The sequence below is a fragment of the Epinephelus fuscoguttatus genome, linkage group LG16 (genome assembly GCF_011397635.1).
Source record: "Epinephelus fuscoguttatus linkage group LG16, E.fuscoguttatus.final_Chr_v1".
NCBI classification, from domain to species: Eukaryota; Metazoa; Chordata; class Actinopteri; order Perciformes; family Serranidae; genus Epinephelus; species Epinephelus fuscoguttatus.
In genome coordinates this window covers 6,782,214-6,803,115 of record NC_064767.1, presented here as the reverse complement: position 1 = coordinate 6,803,115, position 20,902 = coordinate 6,782,214, and the positions used below count along the sequence as shown (strand labels likewise).

At 41.3% G+C, this 20,902-nt stretch overlaps 1 protein-coding gene across 19 annotated transcripts in view; it reads left to right on the top strand.

Annotated features, from left to right (window-relative positions):
* Positions 1-1,567: 1,567 nt before the first annotated feature.
* Positions 1,568-20,902, top strand: part of LOC125903308 (NACHT, LRR and PYD domains-containing protein 12-like) — a 38,694-nt gene continuing 19,359 nt past the window's right edge. For 7 of the 19 annotated variants that reach the window (XM_049600155.1, XM_049600151.1, XM_049600148.1 and 4 more), the window contains exons 1-11: positions 1,568-1,725; positions 5,115-5,170; positions 5,324-5,353; positions 5,878-6,003; positions 6,449-6,562; positions 7,430-7,543; positions 10,228-10,341; positions 10,582-10,660; positions 10,804-11,032; positions 12,106-13,909; positions 14,006-14,179. In XM_049600155.1, coding sequence (XP_049456112.1) covers positions 5,346-5,353; positions 5,878-6,003; positions 6,449-6,562; positions 7,430-7,543; positions 10,228-10,341; positions 10,582-10,660; positions 10,804-11,032; positions 12,106-13,909; positions 14,006-14,179 — 2,762 coding nt within the window. In that variant the 5' untranslated portion in view covers positions 1,568-1,725; positions 5,115-5,170; positions 5,324-5,345. Of the gene's footprint in view, positions 1,726-5,114; positions 5,171-5,323; positions 5,354-5,877; positions 6,004-6,448; positions 6,563-7,429; positions 7,544-10,227; positions 10,342-10,581; positions 10,661-10,803; positions 11,033-12,105; positions 13,910-14,005; positions 14,180-14,539; positions 14,714-16,815; positions 16,863-16,984; positions 19,047-20,902 lie in introns of those variants that run through there. The other 12 variants (XM_049600164.1, XM_049600165.1, XM_049600147.1 and 9 more) reach the window with 5 other exon arrangements.

The following is a 20,902-nucleotide window of genomic DNA, read 5'->3' as shown; positions in this document are numbered from 1 at the left end:
TCTCAGATTGTGTGGCTGAGCCTTGGCAGCACATCACTCCCACCGTCGTTCACCTGCACTGGCTTCCAGTTAAGTTCCGCATAACCTACAAACTTCGTCTGCTTGCATACAAATCGCTCCACAACCTCGCTCCACCGTACCTATCGGACCTTCTCCACCAGCATAGTGGTGTGTCAGTGTGTTGATTTTTTATCTAACATAATATAATATAATATAATATAATATAGTAAGGGTAAGAATAGAGTAAGAAAGCAGCAATTACAGATATGACAAAAATGACTGATTCAACAAATAAAAGGCTTTGGAGGAATATTTACAACCAAGTAAAACCTTTTAGACATCTCTTTTTGATCAGCAAGGCCGAGGCTGTATTATATTATATTTAAGGACACCAGATGAGAAATTGGTTGACTTAAGCCACGACTTCAACATTATCTATTTTAATATTTCATGACCAGGCCATGAGTCTTTATAGATTAGTTTTTGATGTAACTGGAGTATTTTTTTGTGTTATATGAACTTTTATGGCGATAGATTTGTATCAACATTATTAATAACACCGTCCACAAATTAAAAAAAAAATGAACCCACAAAAATATTTTGCAAATATTGATCTATGTCTATAGTTACATGTTATTTGGTTATCTGTTTTATATATGTATTTCAGATAGCTATTTTAGAAATAGTGTCCCTGATTTTGCATTGTCCAAAAGTCCAAAATTTAATGTTTTCGAAGTTCAGTTGCAGTGACGGAAAGTAGTAAGATTCTCGCAAGCACTGCACTTAAGACACTTCAACTCCACTTTTTAACCATTCTTCTTTGTCTTTTACTTTTGATAGGCTACTTAAAGTGAATTTTGCTGATAATACTAAAATACCTTTACTCAAATGTACTATTAAATACAGGACTTTTACCTGCAATCAATTTGTCTGAATGTCACTTTTACATTGAGTCAAACTATGAGAAGTAAAGAATATGAATATCTGTTCTACCACTGCTGAGGTGCAGACATCAACAATGAGCTATACAGGGGGTGCTATCAATCACTATCAAGAACGCAAGTCAAATTTTGCCAGTTACTTTCTGTTTTGTCTTCTTTCTTCTGGAACGAAATAAAAACATTTAAAAAGATTTCCATTTTCCACTGCTACCACACGGTGGTAGTGTAGGGCTGGTTGAGTTTGTGTCAGTTAGAGGCAGATCTTACTGATCGACACTGTGGCCTACAGAGCCTTTGTGGGGTGGCGCACAACACTTCCAAACATGTTTGTGTTTTGTGATGTTGGTCTGTGGTCCAGCTCTGTATTATATTCAGAGCTAACTTTTTGGTGTCACTTCTCATGCCTAACAAACCGCTGTTTACCAGCAGCAGTCAGTATACTAACACCTGACATCTGGCTTTAGTCTATCTGAACTAACTGACAGATGGGCTGTAAGAGACATTTGGCCAGCTGTGTTTGAATAAGTCTCATTGACTATATGAAGATTCTGCTGCTGTCCATTCATATTGGAGCTGCTGTATATTTGGGCCGAGGGCGCCACCTGCAGTGTGGAGGCGGCACTAGGTGGAGGTGAAGAATGAGACTGATCTGAGAGCAGCTGACCGTCACCGCCCCTTCCTGTTGGAACTTTCGTTTCACTTTAAAACAACAACAACAACAAAAATCTTTAGTTTCACTTTGTGTGCTCGTCGTCGTGTCGCAGTTTCTTCTCTCCATCTAAAGGTTTGTAAGCTTTGACACTTTTCACTGTGTGACTCTTGAATGACTCTTTGTTAGTTCAGTTCCTGTAGAAACTTGTTGAAGTGCAGTTCAGTTTCCACCATGAGAGGAGGATCAGTGAGGACCGGACAGACACGTCCCTCTAGACCCTCTGAAGAGGAACAGAGACTCTTCAGTCCGGACTTAATCACTCTTCACTTTCTCCTCTCACAGTTTGTAACCAAGAATTTAAACTCTATAAAAAGTTAGAGGTTCACGTTTTCTCGACAGTGAGAAGGGCTGGGCTGGTTATGCACGCGCGTTTTAGTGTTTGTTTTGATCAACCGATGAGAGCGCGCGCATGTCGCAGTAAGATATTTTCTTGTTTGTCGGGAGCGCGCAAAACGCACTTCAGGTTCATTCGCTTCGTTTTACGCACCTGTGGCGCACTTGGGCGCGTGCTGGCATCCGAAAGATTCTATTATTGAGGCTGAGACGATCATGGCCAATCACATTCAGTCTTTTCATCCCCTTTACACTCACAGCTCTCCGCGTCATGACGCACGGACACTTTGGATCATTTTTGTTCAGAGGAAACTTTGGGAGCGTTCCGATCAGGACAATCAGGACAGACTACTGTCTCATAACATGACGCCCTGAACTTTGACCCTCCTGCTTTTATACTCGTTCCCATGGAGACAAAGCAAAACGCCGTTCACGCGGCTCACTAGAGACGGAGGTCAACCCGGAGAGCTCTGCTGTTGTTACTTTGCCATGTTTAAAGTTATAACTGCAAACACTGTAGATTCTAACATATTATATTCACCACAGTAAAATGACATTTACATTTCTCTGCCATTGTTATTTTCATAGTTCTGTCCTTTTGTTGTTGGTTATCTTTATGATTCTTTTGTTCATTTTAACAATTAATATTCCTGTTATTACTATTCGACTGGTCATCAGTCATTTGAATGTGCTGTCATCCGTCAGTGCGACTTCTGTCAATGAGCTGTGAAGTTCTTTATTAAACAGTCGAATACAAAACACACAATGAAACACGTCAACAAAAACAAAGTCACATACAGATAAAAAGCAAAGTCTGTCCAGCTCACTCAGTGTAAAAGTCCATGGTACAGGCAGGCAGTCCAAAAATGCATATTTTTCATTTTCTGTCACTTAATGTGCAGGTTTGTCACAATATAGAACAATTCTTACTTCATCTCACTGTTGTTTCTTTTTATTTGGCATTGAACCTTTTTTCTTGTTACTAGATATGTAAATTACTCATAGTATACAGTAGATTTACTTCATTTTCAGTTGCACTTTCTTTCAGTGTTGTTTTTGTCTAGTAGGGCTACACCAGTATATCATGTGACCTGTGTCATATGACCCCTACATGAGCTCTTAAACTGCACACCTCTTTCCAGTGCATTTTACCCCCTGATGAAGACTCTTGTGGAAATGTGTTGGTTTATCCATGTATTATTAATAAAGGATTTTTAACTACAGTCAGAGAGCCTCGGATGCATTTTTGGACTGCCTGCCTGTACCATGACTTTTACACTGAGTGAGCTGGACAGTCGTTGATTTTTATCTTTGTGGATATGATATTTAGCCAAAATATTGATTCAGCTAATGATATAATCTTCTTTGATTTTACTGCCATTCTCCAGGCATAAAGTGACATCAGAGTCAATATTATCAATAACAAATCTACTCACGTCCTTCCACAGCGTTTTAGTATGGGCACAGTGCCAAAACAGGTGAAGAAGTGTTTGTGGGAGTTCTGCACAGAATGATCAGTTTACACTGATGTCCTTTATCAACTTGACAAGATAATGATCAGCTGGGTAATATCTGTGTGTCATTTTAAAGGACACTTCCCTTATAGCTGTAAAGCTGTCATCTGTCTGCGGCTCAGTCGATGTGACGTATCGTCCGCTGTGCAGAGGATTGTGGGTCAGAATAAACAGAAAAGCGTGCTGGATTGTAAACTGTACAATACGACCAGATGTAGTAGAACATCCTGGTATTTATGACATACTGTGTATTGGGACACACTAAATCTTTTTCTGGCGTACTAAACAGTATGGTAGTATGGGGACTGGAACACACAGTTTGTTGTCTGCAGAGTTTCACATGTGAACACAAACATCCTGCACTGATCACATGACCACTCTTTTTAACTTCAACTCACTTTTCTGGACCCGTTGAACATCCGACAGAAGAATTTAATATGTGATCTAGTTTTTATCATGTTGGTGTTTCTGACTTTATTTTTAATTTGAGTTCAGTTTTAAAATAAATAATTTTCCTCTTTAATCTTCATGTTGAGACAGAAACGTGATCCTGGTGATGATCCATCAACACATGAAAGTTTTTACTGGTCGATGACATTTAGAGAGAAACTGGTTTTATGTTTGTAAGTGACCGTCTGCATAAAGAAGGTGTTAGTTAGTTAGTTAGTTAGTTTACTTTATTTGGATAGGGACAGTGCACATTAATGAACATTGATCAAACATCTCTGTAAACATGCCTGATTGTAGCAAAGCTGCTAATTTGCATCCGTAGTCCCAAATAATTAAATAAATAAATAGAAATAATACAAATGGAGAGTTCAAAGCACATCAGCCATATTCAATCAGCCCAGAAGTAATGATGGCTGTTATTATTCTGGGTGAACTGAGTGTGTCAGCTCAAAGTGACATGGTGCAGTTTCCCTTTGTGCCACCAGAGGGCGACAAATCCACCAACAGCCTGACTGAGAGGAGACATTAGTGGTGGACATCACGTGACTCAGAGTCCATCAGTGATAATCAGGAGTTTGAGTCCAGAAGAAATGATGTAAAGGATGAATGAGTGATGGCGTGCTGATCAATGGTTGGACTGATGCTCTCAGCGTTTCCTCTACAGATGAAGGTAGAAAGTCTCTGGGAGCTGGTGTAGATGTGAATGATTCATTTTGGATGATGTGACGAGCACATTGGAACATTTGAAATGTTGAAGAGCTTTTCAGAGTCAGTCAAACAGAAGTGAAAAGTGACGTCATCCCCAAAGGAAGGCAAAGACAAAACAACATGAAGTGTGTTTCTCTGGTGTAGAAGAGGACACATTATGAACTCTAACAGAGGCTGAGAAAACCTTCTTCTTCCTTCAGATCATTGAACTCACTGTTGTTCTCTCTCTCTCATGGAGTCTGTCCATAAATGTGCTGTCATGTCTGAATGAAGCTGTAAGAAACATCAACATAACAGTCTCCTCTGTCTCAATGAGCAAATATCACTTTAACAAATCCATGACGGCAGCAGTGTCACATATTTACTGTCTGAAGAAGACCCAGTCTGGCTCCAGTCTGAGTCCTGATGGAGCACATGGTCCCACTCAGGTCAACACAAAACTCTTTGTGTCCACAGACCTGGTCCAGACAGCAGAGAGCTGCAGAGTGATGAAGTCCACGAGAAGAAACTGAGTAAGTGGACCTTTGATTGATTCCAGTCTCTAATGTGTCCCTGTTGGTTCATGTGTTCACCTCCTGTCTTTGATAGAGTTTATCTGACAACAAATACTTTAAGTCTAATGATGAACCTGTCTGTCTGTCTGTCTGTCTGTCTGTCTTCATCAGGAGGCTGCAGGTTATCACCAACATGAAAAGGTATCACACTCAACACTTGACATCACATTTGATCCTGTTTCACCTTCAACATGTTCATCAACTCTTTAACTGAATATCTTTTTGTTTTGGACAGTTTGAAGACGTTTTTTGGGGCATTTGTACATTAAACTGTTATTGGAGAATATAAACAGATGATTCATTGACAATGAAATAATCATTTGCTGCAGCATAAAGGCATGTATACATGTATGTGTATGTCAGACATTAACTTCCTTGTTGCAGTGTGCACCTCTTTGATTAAATGTCATCAATTTAAATCCCAGCTGTACAAGAACATATAAAGTGTTGAGTTCCCCTTATGTGACACATAACTACATCTTGTTAAACCATAATCTTCAGCTGTCAGCACTCACACACATTTTCTTCAGTAAATTCAGTTCTAGTTAAACGTTGCTGTGTTGATCCTTTTCCTGTTGATAGCTGATAGTTTCTCCAGCAGCTGCTGAGGCCGAAGACTAAATACTGAATTTCCCTCCCTGCTGGTCTTCCTCTCTGTGTGCTAGGATCCATCAGAGACCAGACTCACCTGGACCTGAACCTGAACCTGAGCCCAGCTGTGTGTCTCCTGAGACCGACCAGTCACATGAACATGGCATCGATGTTAAAGGACAAAAAGTCTCTGCTGCACAGTAAGCTGACATTAAATGTCAAATGAAGCTGACAGCTTCCCAGTATAACTGGTCTTCTGCTGCTGATATTTAAGTTCTCCTTCTGAATCTAACCCCAACTCTCTGGGGACTAGTTGAGGAGGTCTCCTCAGGTGTGCTGTGGCCTAAACCAAACCTCAGTTTGAAGTGATGTGGCAGGTCAACAGTGTAAAGTCTGAACACATCAGACTAACAACACACTGCTTAAACAATCATACACCAAATACAAACAAGTATCACATCAGCTGTGACTCAAGTTGTTTAGTTATTGTATCCCATTGTAATGTTGGTTAAATAAGCATTATAAACAAGACGTGTTTCAAACACATGCTTTAACTGTAATAAAATAACTTCCAGTGCCAAATAAAACCAGTGAAATCAGAGACAGAAATCTTGTATGTTCAGTTAATTTCAGTGTTTCTATCAGTTTCCAGCAGCAGAGAGAAAAGTCCCCTGTACCCAGCTGTGTGTCCATGAAGAGTGATCGGTCTATGGGTCGTTGGATTGACTTCAAAGATGGACTCCCTTCTTCTGACCTGCTGTAAGTAAATAAAACTGTTGATTGAAACAGATGAACTAACTGTTCTGATCCTCAGTCATGAGACACAGAATCAGGTGTCCATCATTAACTCTGGATATTTACCATCCAACTGCCCATCTCCAAGGATGTCCATCCCCTGCAGCTGACTGCAGCACACTGGCTGGACTACAGGAGGTCATTCTGGTGTTTATAGAGAATCACTGAGCTTGAGTCATAACTGGTCATAATTGGTTTTGTTTTCATTGGCCAACTTTTGTTTGAAGCCTAAAACTGAGTTGTTTTTTTGCTTATTTGTTTGTTTTTCATTTTGGCTTGTTGGGATCCTGAAGAGATTTTTTGTTGAGACGTGGACTCTTGCTGAGATTTGAATGGAGATAAAGACTTATTTTGTTGGTGGTTGACCTGTAGGTTTTATATTGGGCACTGAATGTGTAATACACTGTGGTGAACTTCACATTCTTGTGTGTGTTTTATTTTATGTTGTCGGCTGGTGTCTTGTTTGGTTGATTCTTATTCCAAGGGTCATATACTGAAAGACATGGGTCCTTTCTGGAGGTGATTGGTACCTAAGAAACATTATCTTTGTCTGACCTGAACTCTGACTGGTACCTGGGCTCCAAGTCAAACTGCTAAAATGTGACTCTAATGGTTTAAGTTATTACTTCTCATTGTGACGTCTTTTTTTAAAATGCTGATGTTGCTTAGATGGGTGAAGAAGCAACCAACAAGCACCATAAAAATGCAGAGTCTTCTTTGCTGTTAAAAACATGCTTTAACTGTAATAAAATAACTTTCACTGCCAAATAAAACCAGTGAAATCAGAGACAGAAATCTTGTATGTTCAGTTAATTTCAGTGTTTCTATCAGTTTCCAGCAGCAGAGAGAAAAGTCCCCTGTACCCAGCTGTGTGTCCATGAAGAGTGATCGATCTATGGGTCGTTGGATTGACTTCAAAGATGGACTCCCTTCTTCTGACCTGCTGTAAGTAAATAAAACTGTTGATTGAAACAGATGAACTAACTGTTCTGATCCTCAGTCATGAGACACAGAATCAGGTGTCCATCATTAACTCTGGATATTTACCATCCAACTGCCCGTCTCCAAGGATGTCCATCCCCTGCAGCTGACTGCAGCACACTGGCTGGACTACAGGAGGTCATTCTGGTGTTTATAGAGAATCACTGAGCTTGAGTCATAACTGGTCATAATTGGTTTTGTTTTCATTGGCCAGCTTTTGTTTGAAGCCTAAAACTGAGTTGTTTTTTTGCTTGTTTGTTTGTTTTTCATTTTGGCTTGTTGGGATCCTGAAGAGATTTTTTGTTGAGACGTGGACTCTTGCTGAGATTTGAATGGAGATAAAGACTTATTTTGTTGGTGGTTGACTATGGGGTGCCGTTTGTAAAGTGTCTCACGCTGAAAATAACATCAACATTTTGCCACATTTAGCTTCAAACAATGTTTAAAAAAGTATTGTGATTTTTTTAACGTCACCTTTTACCACATTTACAGCAATATTTGTTAACTTAGAAATATATTAAATAGTTAAATCTAAATATTAAATGTGGCACCTAAATGTTAAATGTTAAATCTAAATGCTAAATCTAAATCTAAATCTAAATGTTAAATCTAAATATTAAATCTAAATCTAAATATTAAATCTAAATCTAAATCTAAATGTTAAATCTAAATGCTAAATATAAATATAAATATAAATGTTAAATCTAAATATTAAATCTAAATCTAAATCTAAATGTTAAATCTAAATGTTCTGGGTGAAACTAAATATTTAGCTAATATGCAAATTCACACTGCCGGTCACCGGAAGTACCAAAATAAAAGCTCGAGATGGTCAGACTGTTTATAGAATCAAATAACGAATTAAAACCAACTTATCGGGGGAAATGGACACTTGAACATACATTAGCGTGATAATAACTACCTAAAATAACAAGAAACGTGTTTGGAGAAATTTTATTTGACGTGTACTTTGAGTTGTCAGTGTCCCTTCGGAGGGATTAACAACCTAAGCTAAGCTAACAACCGTCAGCTCTTAGCCCCGTTAGCAGTGTCTGTAATGACTCATTAACTCTTAAACGGTCCGTGAAAAAAATATTTTTTCCAGCGGATGTCTTAGTTACAACATGATTGAGCTAGCAAAGCAGTTTTGTGTTGCGATGTGTGGTATTTATTCAGTTTTGGGAAATCACGATGTCTAGAAAGCATCAGCGGCTGCAGCAGCAGCAAAGCTATCAGGACGTCATCTGTTAAATGTCTCCCGTTGTCGGATACGACATTAAACTACTCCAGTTAGCTCAATCATGTTGTAACTAAGACATCCGCTGGAAAAAATATTTTTTTCACGGACCGTTTAGAGTTAGTGAGTCATTACAGACACCGCTAACGGGGCTAACAGCAAACAGTTAGCCCCGCTAATCTACGATAACCATGTTATTAATTTCAGACCGTGATAGTAATGTTTGTTCAGTCATAGTGTTTATAGGCTTTACAAACACCAGATTAGTCTAAACGGTGATACAGTGACGTGAAAAACGTGAGATGTGCATATATATATGTTGCTAAACTCCGCTGGTTTTCTACCCGGAAGTATTTGTAAACAACAAGGTGATTCCCTCAGAAGGGACGCTAACAGCTCAAAGTACACATCAAATAAAATTTCTCCAAACACGTTTCTTGTTATTTTAGGTAGTTATTATCACGCTAATGTATGTTCAAGTGTCCATTTCCCCCGATACGTTGGTTTTAATTCGTTATTTGATTCTATAAACAGTCTGACCATCTCAAGCTTTTATTTTGGTACTTCCGGTGACCGGCAGTGTGAATTTGCATATTAGCTAAATATTTAGTTTCACCCAGAACATTTAGATTTAACATTTAGATTTAGATTTAGATTTAATATTTAGATTTAACATTTATATTTATATTTATATTTAGCATTTAGATTTAACATTTAGATTTAGATTTAGATTTAACATTTAGATTTAACATTTAACATTTAGGTGCCACATTTAATATTTAGATTTAACTATTTAATATATTTCTAAGTTAACAAATATTGCTGTAAATGTGGTAAAAGGTGACGTTAAAAAAATCACAATACTTTTTTAAACATTGTTTGAAGCTAAATGTGGCAAAATGTTGATGTTATTTTCAGCGTGAGACACTTTACAAACGGCACCCCATAGTTGACCTGTAGGTTTTATATTGGGCACTGAATGTGTAATACACTGTGGTGAACTTCAAATTCTTGTGTGTGTTTTATTTTTTGTTGTCGGCTGGTGCCTTGTTTGGTTGATTCTTATTCCAAGGGTCATATACTGAAAGACATGGGTCCTTTCTGGAGGTGATTGGTACCTAACTAAGAAACATTATCTTTGTCTGACCTGAACTCTGACTGGTACCTGGGCTCCAAGTCAAACTGCTAAAATGTGACTCTAATGGTTTAAGTTATTACTTCTCATTGTGACATCTTTTTTTAAAATGCTGATGTTGCTTAGATGGGTGAAGAAGCAACCAACAAGCACCGTAAAAAACATGTTTCAAACACATGCTTCAACTGTAATAAAATAACTTTCACTGCCAAATAAAACCAGTGAAATCAGAGGCAGAAATCTTGTATGTTCAGTTAATTTCAGTGTTTCTATCAGTTTCCAGCAGCAGAGAGAAAAGTCCCCTGTACCCAGCTGTGTGTCCATGAAGAGTGATCGATCTATGGGCCGTTGGATTGACTTCAAAGATGCACTCCCTTCTTCTGACCTGCTGTAAGTAAATAAAACTGTTGATTGAAACAGATGAACTAACTGTTCTGATCCTCAGTCATGAGACACAGAATCAGGTGTCCATCATTTACAGTGTTGTTTACATCTGGTTTTCATTCTGATCAATCATGACAGAACACGTCTTTAACTAACTAGTGTGTGTGTGTTTTTGTAAATCATTTAAGTTCTACAGTCTCCTGGTGCAAACATCACGTGAGCTCATTGTTGATGATTCCTCCACAGAGTGGACCAGGAGAGCTCAGAGGTTCCCAGTGGTCAGTCTGCCCAGCAGCATCAAACACACCTGGACTCCATATTTATGGTCTGTACATGTACAACAACTACTTTAACATCTATTCTGTTCACAATCATCTCCATGCTGCACTTTTTACACCAGTGGATTGTCAGTGTGTCCAACATGGATTTGATGTTTGATTGTGTCATTCATATAATATTCTGTTCCAGCTGCTGGAGGAGAACATCGTCACTTTTGTGAAGAACGAGCTGAAGAAGATCCAGAAGGTTCTGAGTTCAGATTACCCAGAATGCTCAGAGAGTCAGAGGGAGGATGAGGAGGTGTTGGATGGTGAGGATGAAGAGCAGAGGAGGATGAGCAGAGAGGCATTTCTGAAGATCACACTGAACTTCCTGAGGAGAATGAAGCAGGAGGAGCTGGCTGACTGTCTGCAGAGCAGTAAGAGGATTTCTATAAAGATTTAACATGATGGATAAACGGCACGTTTACTAATGTCTCAAGAGACGGACCAAAATATATTCATATACTCATTCTTTGAGGAAATCAATCAATCAATCAATTTTATTCATAAAGCCCAATATCACAAATCACAATTTGCCTCACAGGGCTTTACAGCATACGACATCCCTCTGTCCTTTGGACCCTCGCAGCAGATAAGGAAAAACTCCCCAAAAAAACCCTTAACGGGGGAAAAAAACGGTAGAAACCTCAGAAAGAGCAACAGAGGAGGGATCCCTCTTCCAGGACGGACAGACGTGCAATAGATGTCGTACAGAACAGATCAGCATGATAAATTAACGGTAATCCGTATGTCACAATGAGACAGAAAGAGAGAGAGAGAGAGAGAGACAGAGAGATGCAGGACAGACAGTAATGACAGTAGCTTACAACAACATTAATGAAAGTAATAATATTATAATTATAATTATGACTATTGTGGTACAATATGTTGAAAGTATATATTAATAACTGATAGTGTACATATGTGACAATAGTCATATGTGTATAATAACAGTAGAGGTATGACTAATGACTAATGATGGCAGCAGCAGCAGGAGGCATCTGGCAGGACCACGGCAGCAGCACAACCACACACGTCACACTGTCCAGGCACCGCTGCGATATGAGTTAACCTGAGAGACAGTGGAGCACAAAGGCTCCGGAGAAGAAGCCGAGTTAGTGACATCCAGAATGGCCGAGTTAGCAAGATGGAGTTATAGGACATGAGAGAGAGAGAGAAGGAGAGAAGGTGCCTGGTGTATTATAGGGGGTCCCCCCGGCAGACTAGGCCTAAGTCAGCCTAACTAGGGGCTGGTACAGGGCAAGCCTGAGCCGGCCCTAACTATAAGCTTTATCAAAGAGGAAAGTCTTAAGTCTAGTTTTAAATGTGGAGACGGTGTCTGCCTCCCGGACCGTAACAGGAAGATGATTCCACAGGAGAGGAGCCTTATAGAATGACATGTTGAAATAGTTTCTTTGTCTTATTGATGTTCTTTGTTGTGTTCATTCAGGAAGTCGTTCTGCAGTCTGTCAGCGTAAACTCAAATCTAACCTGCAGAAGAAGTTCCAGTGTGTGTTTGAGGGGATCGCTAAAGCAGGAAACCCAACCCTTCTGAATCAGATCTACACAGAGCTCTACATCACAGAGGGAGGGACTGCAGAGGTCAATGATGAACATGAGGTCAGACAGATTGAAACAGCATCCATGAAACCAGACAGACCAGAAACAACAATCAGACAAGAAGACATCTTTAAAGCCTCACCTGGAAGAGATGAAGCAATCAGAACAGTGATGACAAAGGGAGTGGCTGGCATTGGGAAAACAGTCTTAACACAGAAGTTCACTCTGGACTGGGCTGAAGACAAAGCCAACCAGGACATACTGTTCACATTTCCATTCACTTTCAGAGAGCTGAATGTGCTGAAAGAGAAAAAGTACAGCTTGGTGGAACTTGTTCATCACTTCTTTACTGAAACCAAGGAAGCAGGAATCTGCAGGTTTGAAGAGTTCCAGGTTGTGTTCATCTTTGACGGTCTGGATGAGTGTCGACTTCCTCTGGACTTCCACAACAATGAGATCCTGACTGATGTTACAGAGTCCACCTCAGTGGATGTGCTGCTGACAAACCTCATCAGGGGGAAACTGCTTCCCTCTGCTCGCCTCTGGATAACCACACGACCTGCAGCAGCCAATCAGATCCCTGCTGAGTGTGTTGACATGGTGACAGAGGTCAGAGGGTTCACTGACCCACAGAAGGAGGAGTACTTCAGGAAGAGATTCAGAGATGAAGAGCAGGCCAGCAGAATCATCTCCCACATCAAGACATCACGAAGCCTCCACATCATGTGCCACATCCCAGTCTTCTGCTGGATCACTGCTACAGTTCTGGAGGATGTGATGAAGACCAGAGAGGGAGGAGAGCTGCCCAAGACCCTGACTGAGATGTACATCCACTTCCTGGTGGTTCAGACCAAAGTGAAGAACATCAAGTATGATGGAGGAGCTGAGACAGATCCACACTGGAGTCCAGAGAGCAGGAAGATGATTGAGTCTCTGGGAAAACTGGCTTTTGATCAGCTGCAGAAAGGCAACCTGATCTTCTATGAATCAGACCTGACAGAGTGTGGCATCGATATCAGAGCAGCCTCAGTGTACTCAGGAGTGTTCACACAGATCTTTAAAGAGGAGAGAGGACTGTACCAGGACAAGGTGTTCTGCTTCGTCCATCTGAGTGTTCAGGAGTTTCTGGCTGCTCTTCATGTCCATCTGACCTTCATCAACTCTGGAGTCAATCTGATGGCAGAACAACAGACAACATCCCTGTGGTCTAAAGTCTTCAGAGACAAACAGAATCTGAACTATCTCCACCAGAGTGCTGTGGACAAGGCCTTGCGGAGTCCAAATGGACACCTGGACTTGTTCCTCCGCTTCCTCCTGGGTCTCTCACTGCAGACCAATCAGAAACACTTACGAGGTCTGCTGACACAGACAGGAAGTAGCTCACAGACCAATCAGGAAACAGTCCAGTACATCAAGAAGAAGATCAACGAGGATCTGTCTGCAGAGAGAAGCATCAGTCTGTTCCACTGTCTGAATGAACTGAATGATCGTTCTCTAGTGGAGGAGATCCAACAGTCCCTGAGTTCAGGACGTCTCTCCACAGATAAACTGTCTCCTGCTCAGTGGTCAGCTCTGGTCTTCATCTTACTGTCATCAGAAGAAGATCTGGACGTGTTTGACCTGAAGAAATACTCTGCTTCAGTGGAGGCTCTTCTGAGGCTGCTGCCAGTGGTCAAAGCCTCCAACAAAGCTCTGTAAGTACAGAGACAGCTGGATTCATATATCATAACTTAAATGCTCTGTTGTCTTTTCAACTTAATATCTTTTTCTTTATGATGTTGTGTCTTCAGACTGAGTGGTTGTAACCTCTCAGAGAGAAGCTGTGAAGCTCTGTCCTCAGTTCTCAGCTCCCAGTCCTCCAGTCTGAGACACCTGGACCTGAGTAACAACAACCTGAAGGATTCAGGAGTGAAGCTTCTGTCTGATGGACTGAAGAGTTCACACTGTACACTGGAAACTCTCAGGTCAGGATTCATCAACATGTTCAACTGATGGCCACTTAGATCCTGATTTACATTAGTCGATAAACTCATAACCATCACAGGATTGTCTCTGCTGATATGATTTCAAACCAGTTGTGTTTTGTGTTTCAGTCTCTTTCCATCAACATTTTATGTTGTTTTTTTCTCTGTTGTTGGAACTTGAAATATCAGAGAGGAATCAGTGATGTTGTCAGATAGTTGGTGGACATTAATGGGTGTTTGGTTGTGACTAGAAAAAAGTCAGTAATAATGTTGATGTAACCCCACAGTAGGCGACAGTATGGCAGTACTGTGGTACTCACCCTCAGATTATGTGATGTGTGTTGTCTTGTGTGTTTGCAGTCTGTCAGGCTGTCTGATCACAGAGGAAGGCTGTGTTTCTCTGGCCTCAGCTCTCAGCTCCAACCCCTCCCATCTGAGAGAGCTGGACCTGAGCTACAATCATCCAGGAGACTCAGGGGTGAAGCTGCTGTCGGCTGGAGTGAAGGATCCACACTGGAGACTGGACACTCTCAGGTAGGAAGAGGCCTGCTGCAGCCACAGACACTCAGTCTGATAGAGGAGGTAGAGCTGGAAACTTTGTCTCTGTCACACTGTCAGCCTGGCTCATATGACCCTGACACACCAAGCTGACCTCAAACAACCAGAGCTGATAAACACTGACTCATCAAACTGTTTGTGTCCCATCAGACCATCAATACAGACACAAGTAGTCAGGGAACAATAGCCAGGATGTGCCGAAACAGGGAGGGAAGGTGATGAAATGTTTCTGGAGCGTTGTCTTGTTTCAACATTGGAGAATAGGACAGTGGTGTATCCTGACATGTTGTAGGTTCATGGTGGGTTGGCATTCGTCAACATCGTCATGCTGCAGAGGGCTGTACCACAAAGCGAGATCAGTGGCTTAGTCAGACATGTTGAGTTGGGTTTTCTGTACGAAAAAGGTGGCTCTTTTGACCTGGCTAGATTGCCATGGTAACCTATGCTACAAACCTAACCTGCTTGGGACGAGTTTATGCTCCGAGTTTCATCTTAAAATCAGCTAAAAAGCACATTTCACTGCTCCTTTGAGAAGCATCACTCTATAATCAATGTGAATATATGAGCGATGCAGATTGTTAGCTGAGGGAAAACATTATAAATGCACTTCATCCAACTTGTTGAGCCGTAACGTTACATACATGTCCCCGAACGAAGCTGTGTGATTACAGTAGTGTTTACTGTATCTATCACGTCACTTTATTTTAACACAGGAACCTAGAGTCCATCAGTGATGCTGAAAATCTGAGGAACATTGTTTTATTTTATCTGTAAGGTTGTTGTTGCTCTCACTGAACTACTGAATATTTGTGTCCTCTGGTCCATCTGTCCACGCTGGCTCTAAGAAAAGCTTCTTTAAAATCACAGGTAGCAAACAGGTCACTATATTATTAATCAGGATGATGTTTACTGTCATATGAAATATGATCCTGTCAAAGCACCATAACGTTACCACTGTGGATTAGGTTTTATGTTTGGTCCTGATTTGCTGAAGTCTGTTTTACACTGCTGGTATATGACAGCTGATAGAACACTGATTAGAAAATTAATTAGTCCATTGGTATTTATCACAGATAATATTCAATCAGTAAAATTCATTTCATTTTAATTTGCCCCCAAACTTTAGTGATGTATGTGTCTCCTTCATTAAGGGACAGTAAATGCAGTTCTTGTTTAAATCTGCTGCATCAAGTTTAAAGTTTCAGAGCTGTAGAAAGAGCAGCTGTCACGTTAGAAATAAACAGAGAGGTAAAATAAATATATTCACATATGAGTTCACACAGTTAGTAATATTAATGCAAACACTCCTCTCTGGCTGTAACTGAAGCCACAGTGTTGCTTTTTACTTTAGAAGATTCTTCAAAGGTGGAAGTAGGTGGCACGTGATCGATCGGTTTTAAAGGTCAATTGATGCACTGAACACATCATTTGACTTGTTTTATGTAAATGTGCAGAGCCTGAAGAAGAAAGCCTGAGTTAACAGACAGTTGACAACCACCTTCATGGTGTCTGTTATCTCTGACTGAGACTTCAGGGTTTGTTGAGTCAGCTCAGACAAAGAGAGACTGGTTCTGTTGAACTGGCTTCATGGTGCAGCCCTCTGGTTTGTGGGCTCATATCTAAATAATACTGCAGGATGTGTTGATGCTCATCATCTGACACCAGTGTGTGTTGCCCTTAAGTCTACAAATTATTGTCCACAGACAACGAAACAGATAAGACCATTACCATGTAATAGTGAGTCAGTGTAAACAGTCTTGATAAATCATCAGAATGTTTTGCTGTTTTAAAGGTTTGACAAGTTTGTTTTGCACTGACAGAGAGTTCCCTGGCTGATAAGAGTCGACTGGTTGTGGGACTCAGCACAGAAACTACTGTACTACTACTACTGTCATATTTTCAGCTCCAGATTACAGACAATAAAAACCAGTGTTGGACAATATCAGCTGATTAATAATAAGTGATGAACATGTCAGTCCATGTGTAGACAATAACAAAGCTGTGTGTATGAGAGTGATGTAATGTCCATGTTTCCATGGTGAAAGAGGAAGTGCTGCTCTGACCCCTCCTCCTTTCAGGGTGGAGCCTGGTGGAGTCCGATGGTTGAGACCAGGTCTGAGGAAGTGTAAGTGTGTTTTTCATTTGATCTTCAAACTGTGACATCACTCATTCAAATCTCTGATGTCATCATCAGAGTGATGATAGATGAATAACTGCAGCTGTATTGTGTCTTCTTCTCTCCATCAGATTCCTGTGAACTCACAATCGACACAAACACAGTGAACAGACACCTCAAACTGTCTGACAACAACAGGAAGGTGACACGTGTGGAGGAGGATCAGTCGTATCCTCATCATCCAGACAGATCTGACCACTGGACTCAGCTGCTGTGTAGAACTGGTCTGACTGGTCGCTGTTACTGGGAGGTCAAGTGGAGAGAAGACGTTTCTATATCAGTGAGTTACAGAGGAATCAGGAGGAGAGGAGACAGTAATGACTGTCTGTTTGGATGGAATGATCAGTCCTGGAGTCTGAGCTGCTTTAATGGTGGTTACACTGTGTGGCACGATAACAGAAAAACACACATCTCCTCCCCCTCACCCTCCTCCTCCTCCTCCCCCTCCTCTGTCTCTGGTAGAGTAGCAGTGTATGTGGACTGTCCTGCTGGCACTCTGTCCTTCTTCAGAGTCTCCTCTGACACACTGATCCACCTCCACACCTTCAACACCACATTCACTGAACCTCTTTATCCTGGGTTTTGGCTACTGTCACCTTGTTCCTCAGTGTCTCTGTGTTCTCTGTAGGAGGGAGAGTCTCCTCCTGTTAGAGAAACTTTCTCACTGCTGAACAGATAGTTCAGTCTGTACAGGATCACACACAGCTCTCTCATTCTGGACTTCTGTTGCTGAAACCTGTGTCTTTTAACTCCATGATGGATTTTAGTCATCGGACTTGTGGATTTTAAACTTTTTGGGAAAAAGAGCTGAGCTATAGCCCACCTTGCACCTTGCACCTTGCACTTGAGAAACTGATTTACATGTTACACGGTACTGTTACACTGTACTTTTACAGACTTAAGAAGAAAAAGTTGAGCTGTGACTGTTACAGAGTGACCGAGTTACAAACTGTTCTGTCATGTCGGCTGTGTGTGAGTCGTGCTTTCCTACCTTTTCAAAGCTGAAAGAAGACATTGCAGATCTGCGGACAGATCTCAAAGAGAAGGACAAACTCCTCATGGATTTCTCAGCTGTCGCCTCGTCCCAGGCAAAACATATAACACTCCTTAAGTCCTCTGGTTACAGAAACCGAAACATGTCCACAAACGACACCACTTTACCATGGACTGGCTCCATCAACTGAATTTCCAGCGCCTGTGACAGCTTCTAAAGAAAGACTTCATCCACCTGTTGGACTGCCTGCTTGACACTGGGAAACAGGTAATTGTTTCCGGCCTGTTTCCCCCACCTCGCTTCGGTGACGTCACCACCAGCCATCTCCGCCAACTCCATTTGTGGCTGAAGGGCTACTGTCTAAGCAGGAATGTTCCCTTTGCTGACAACTTTACTAGCCTCCTGAGCAGACCTTGGTTGTTTGGCAGGGACGGTCTGCATCCTAGCCGAGAAGGATCACGGCTCTTATCAATTAATATTGATCTAACTGTGAAGTCCTGTCGAACACCCACCTCCGCTTGACTGACAGTAAACGCATCCAACTGTGTGCACTCACCCTCTTTCTCTCCCCCCTCACTTCTGGACGCTATTGCTGACCACAGCGCCCCCTTCCAGCTTCCAATGGCAGCACCACTTTCACTGGCCCTCCCCTCAAAACCTACTAATTGTTAAAGCTCATTGATTTCTGTTAGCACAAATAAAAGGGTCTCTGTTCATAGACCCATCCCAAATTATAACAATCTGATCTGTTATAACCCCCCTCCCTCCCCCCCCCACCCCCAAAGTGACAGTCTGGGGCCCCAGGAGACACGTCTGCATGATTCGCTGCTAAGAAGGGAGACAACGAACTCCCCCTCACCAGTGACCCACTGGGCAGTGGTAAGAGCTGATGTCGATTAGGAGATTTAATTATCTTAATCTTAATCTAGGACTCCTTAGATAAATATTTTGCACATTCCTGCTTTCTGGTTTATCTTGACATACTCTCTCACTATCGCCAAATTAAATAACCCACACGAGTGTTACTTCTTGTTTTAATCCATTCATACATACTGTTGATTTTGTGTTATTTCATATTATCCTCATTCATTTATTCAGTTGTTACCCATTTAGCTTGAATAAATTTTCATTTATCGCCACGTCGTTGTCTGTGGATATTTCTTTTGAGCAGGAATTAAGATCACTGTATGGAGAATTCATAACCCAGATACTGAGATTGATTCATTATTGATAAGCGTGCTGACAAATTAATAATTGGTTTACTGCGTTATTAATTTGATTAGTTGCTTCCCTCATTAGGAGGGTGGTGCCCCAAACTTTATAACGGGTGCAAACATTCTCAAAAAGGTATTTCCCGTACACCTGTAAACTTCACTGTGCTCAGCCTCTAATAAAGACACTCACAGGAAGGCGTCTCCAGTTTTTCATGTGACAGCAGGAACCTTCATGAATGTTAACTGACCTGTGCTTCTTCTACACTCTGATGAGCTGTTTTATACACTGATAGATTTGTGAAGCAGCGACTGTTGCGACTTTAAACTAAAGTCCAGAGGCCGTTTGTTTCCTCTGGATCATTCCAATGTGTCGGCAGGATCTTTACAGCCAGCTCTCAGCTGATGGAAGTGGCTGCTTCCTTTTCTCCCACTATTTACAGTGGTGCTGTTGATGTGCACGTGTTCACCCTCATATGACTGATGCAACATGTTTGAATGAAGTCATTACAAACAGTCAGCAGACAGTAAGAATGGAAACAGATTCTTAGATGGAGCTCTGCTTGTTTTCTAACAGAACTTTGTGCCCTTCCTGTTCACACTGAAGGAGTCTCTCGTCAAACACAAGTTCAACATCATGTGACTTTAAAAGCAACATCTCCTACATAGGAGATAATATCTCAGTGCTGAAGTGGGTGTGCATAAGGTTAGGAGATAGTGAACAGAATGTTAGGAGACATTATCTCGTATGTAGAAGATAATATGTCCTAAGTCAGGATAATATCTTGTATGTAGGAGATCATATCTTGTTCTGAGGAGATGAACTTTTGGAAACTCCACAACCAAACTTATAAAATTTGCGTTTCGCTATTCAGCAACAAAGTTTGTGAAGGAGAGATTATTTCTGTGCAAAGCTGCAACCATGAAGAAGTTCTCAGCATGTTCCAAAACAAACACACACTTACATATATGCACTCACAGTATGATCTAAATAATCACACCAATCTGGTGCAGGGCAGAGCAGCTCAGTGCGTAGTGACATCAGTCAGCAGCAGTCAGTATACTAACACCTGACATGTGGCTTTAATCTATGTGAACTAACTGACAGATGGGCTGTAAGAGACATTTGGCCAGCTGTGTTTGAATATGTCTCACTGACTATATGAAGATTCTGCTGCTGTCCATTCATATTGGAGCTGCTGTATATTTGGGCCGAGGGCGCCACCTGCAGTGTGGAGGCGGCACTAGGTGGAGGTGAAGAATGAGACTGATCTGAGAGCAGCTGACCGTCACCGCCCCTTCCTACCTGTTAGAAGTTTAGTTTCACTTTGTGTGCTCGTCGTCGTGTCGCAGTTTCTTCTCTCCATTTGAAGGTTTGTAAGCTTTGATACTTTTCACTGTGTGACTCTTGAATGACTCTTTGTTAGTTCAGTTCCTGTAGAAACTTGTTGAAGTGGAGTTCAGTTTCCACCATGAGAGAAGGATCAGTGAGGACCGGACAGACACGTCCCTCTAGACCCTCTGAAGAGGAACAGAGACTCTTCAGTCCGGACTTAAGCTGTGAGAGGAGAAAGTGAAGAGTGATTGTCACCAATTCTTTAAACTCTGCAAGAAAGGTTAGCTAATGATATAATCTTCTTTGATTTTACTGCCATTCTCCAGGCATAAAGTGACATCAGAGTCAATATTATCAATAACAAATCTACTCACGTCCTTCCACAGCGTTTTAGTATGGGCACAGTGCCAAAACAGGTGAAGAAGTGTTTGTGGGAGTTCTGCACAGA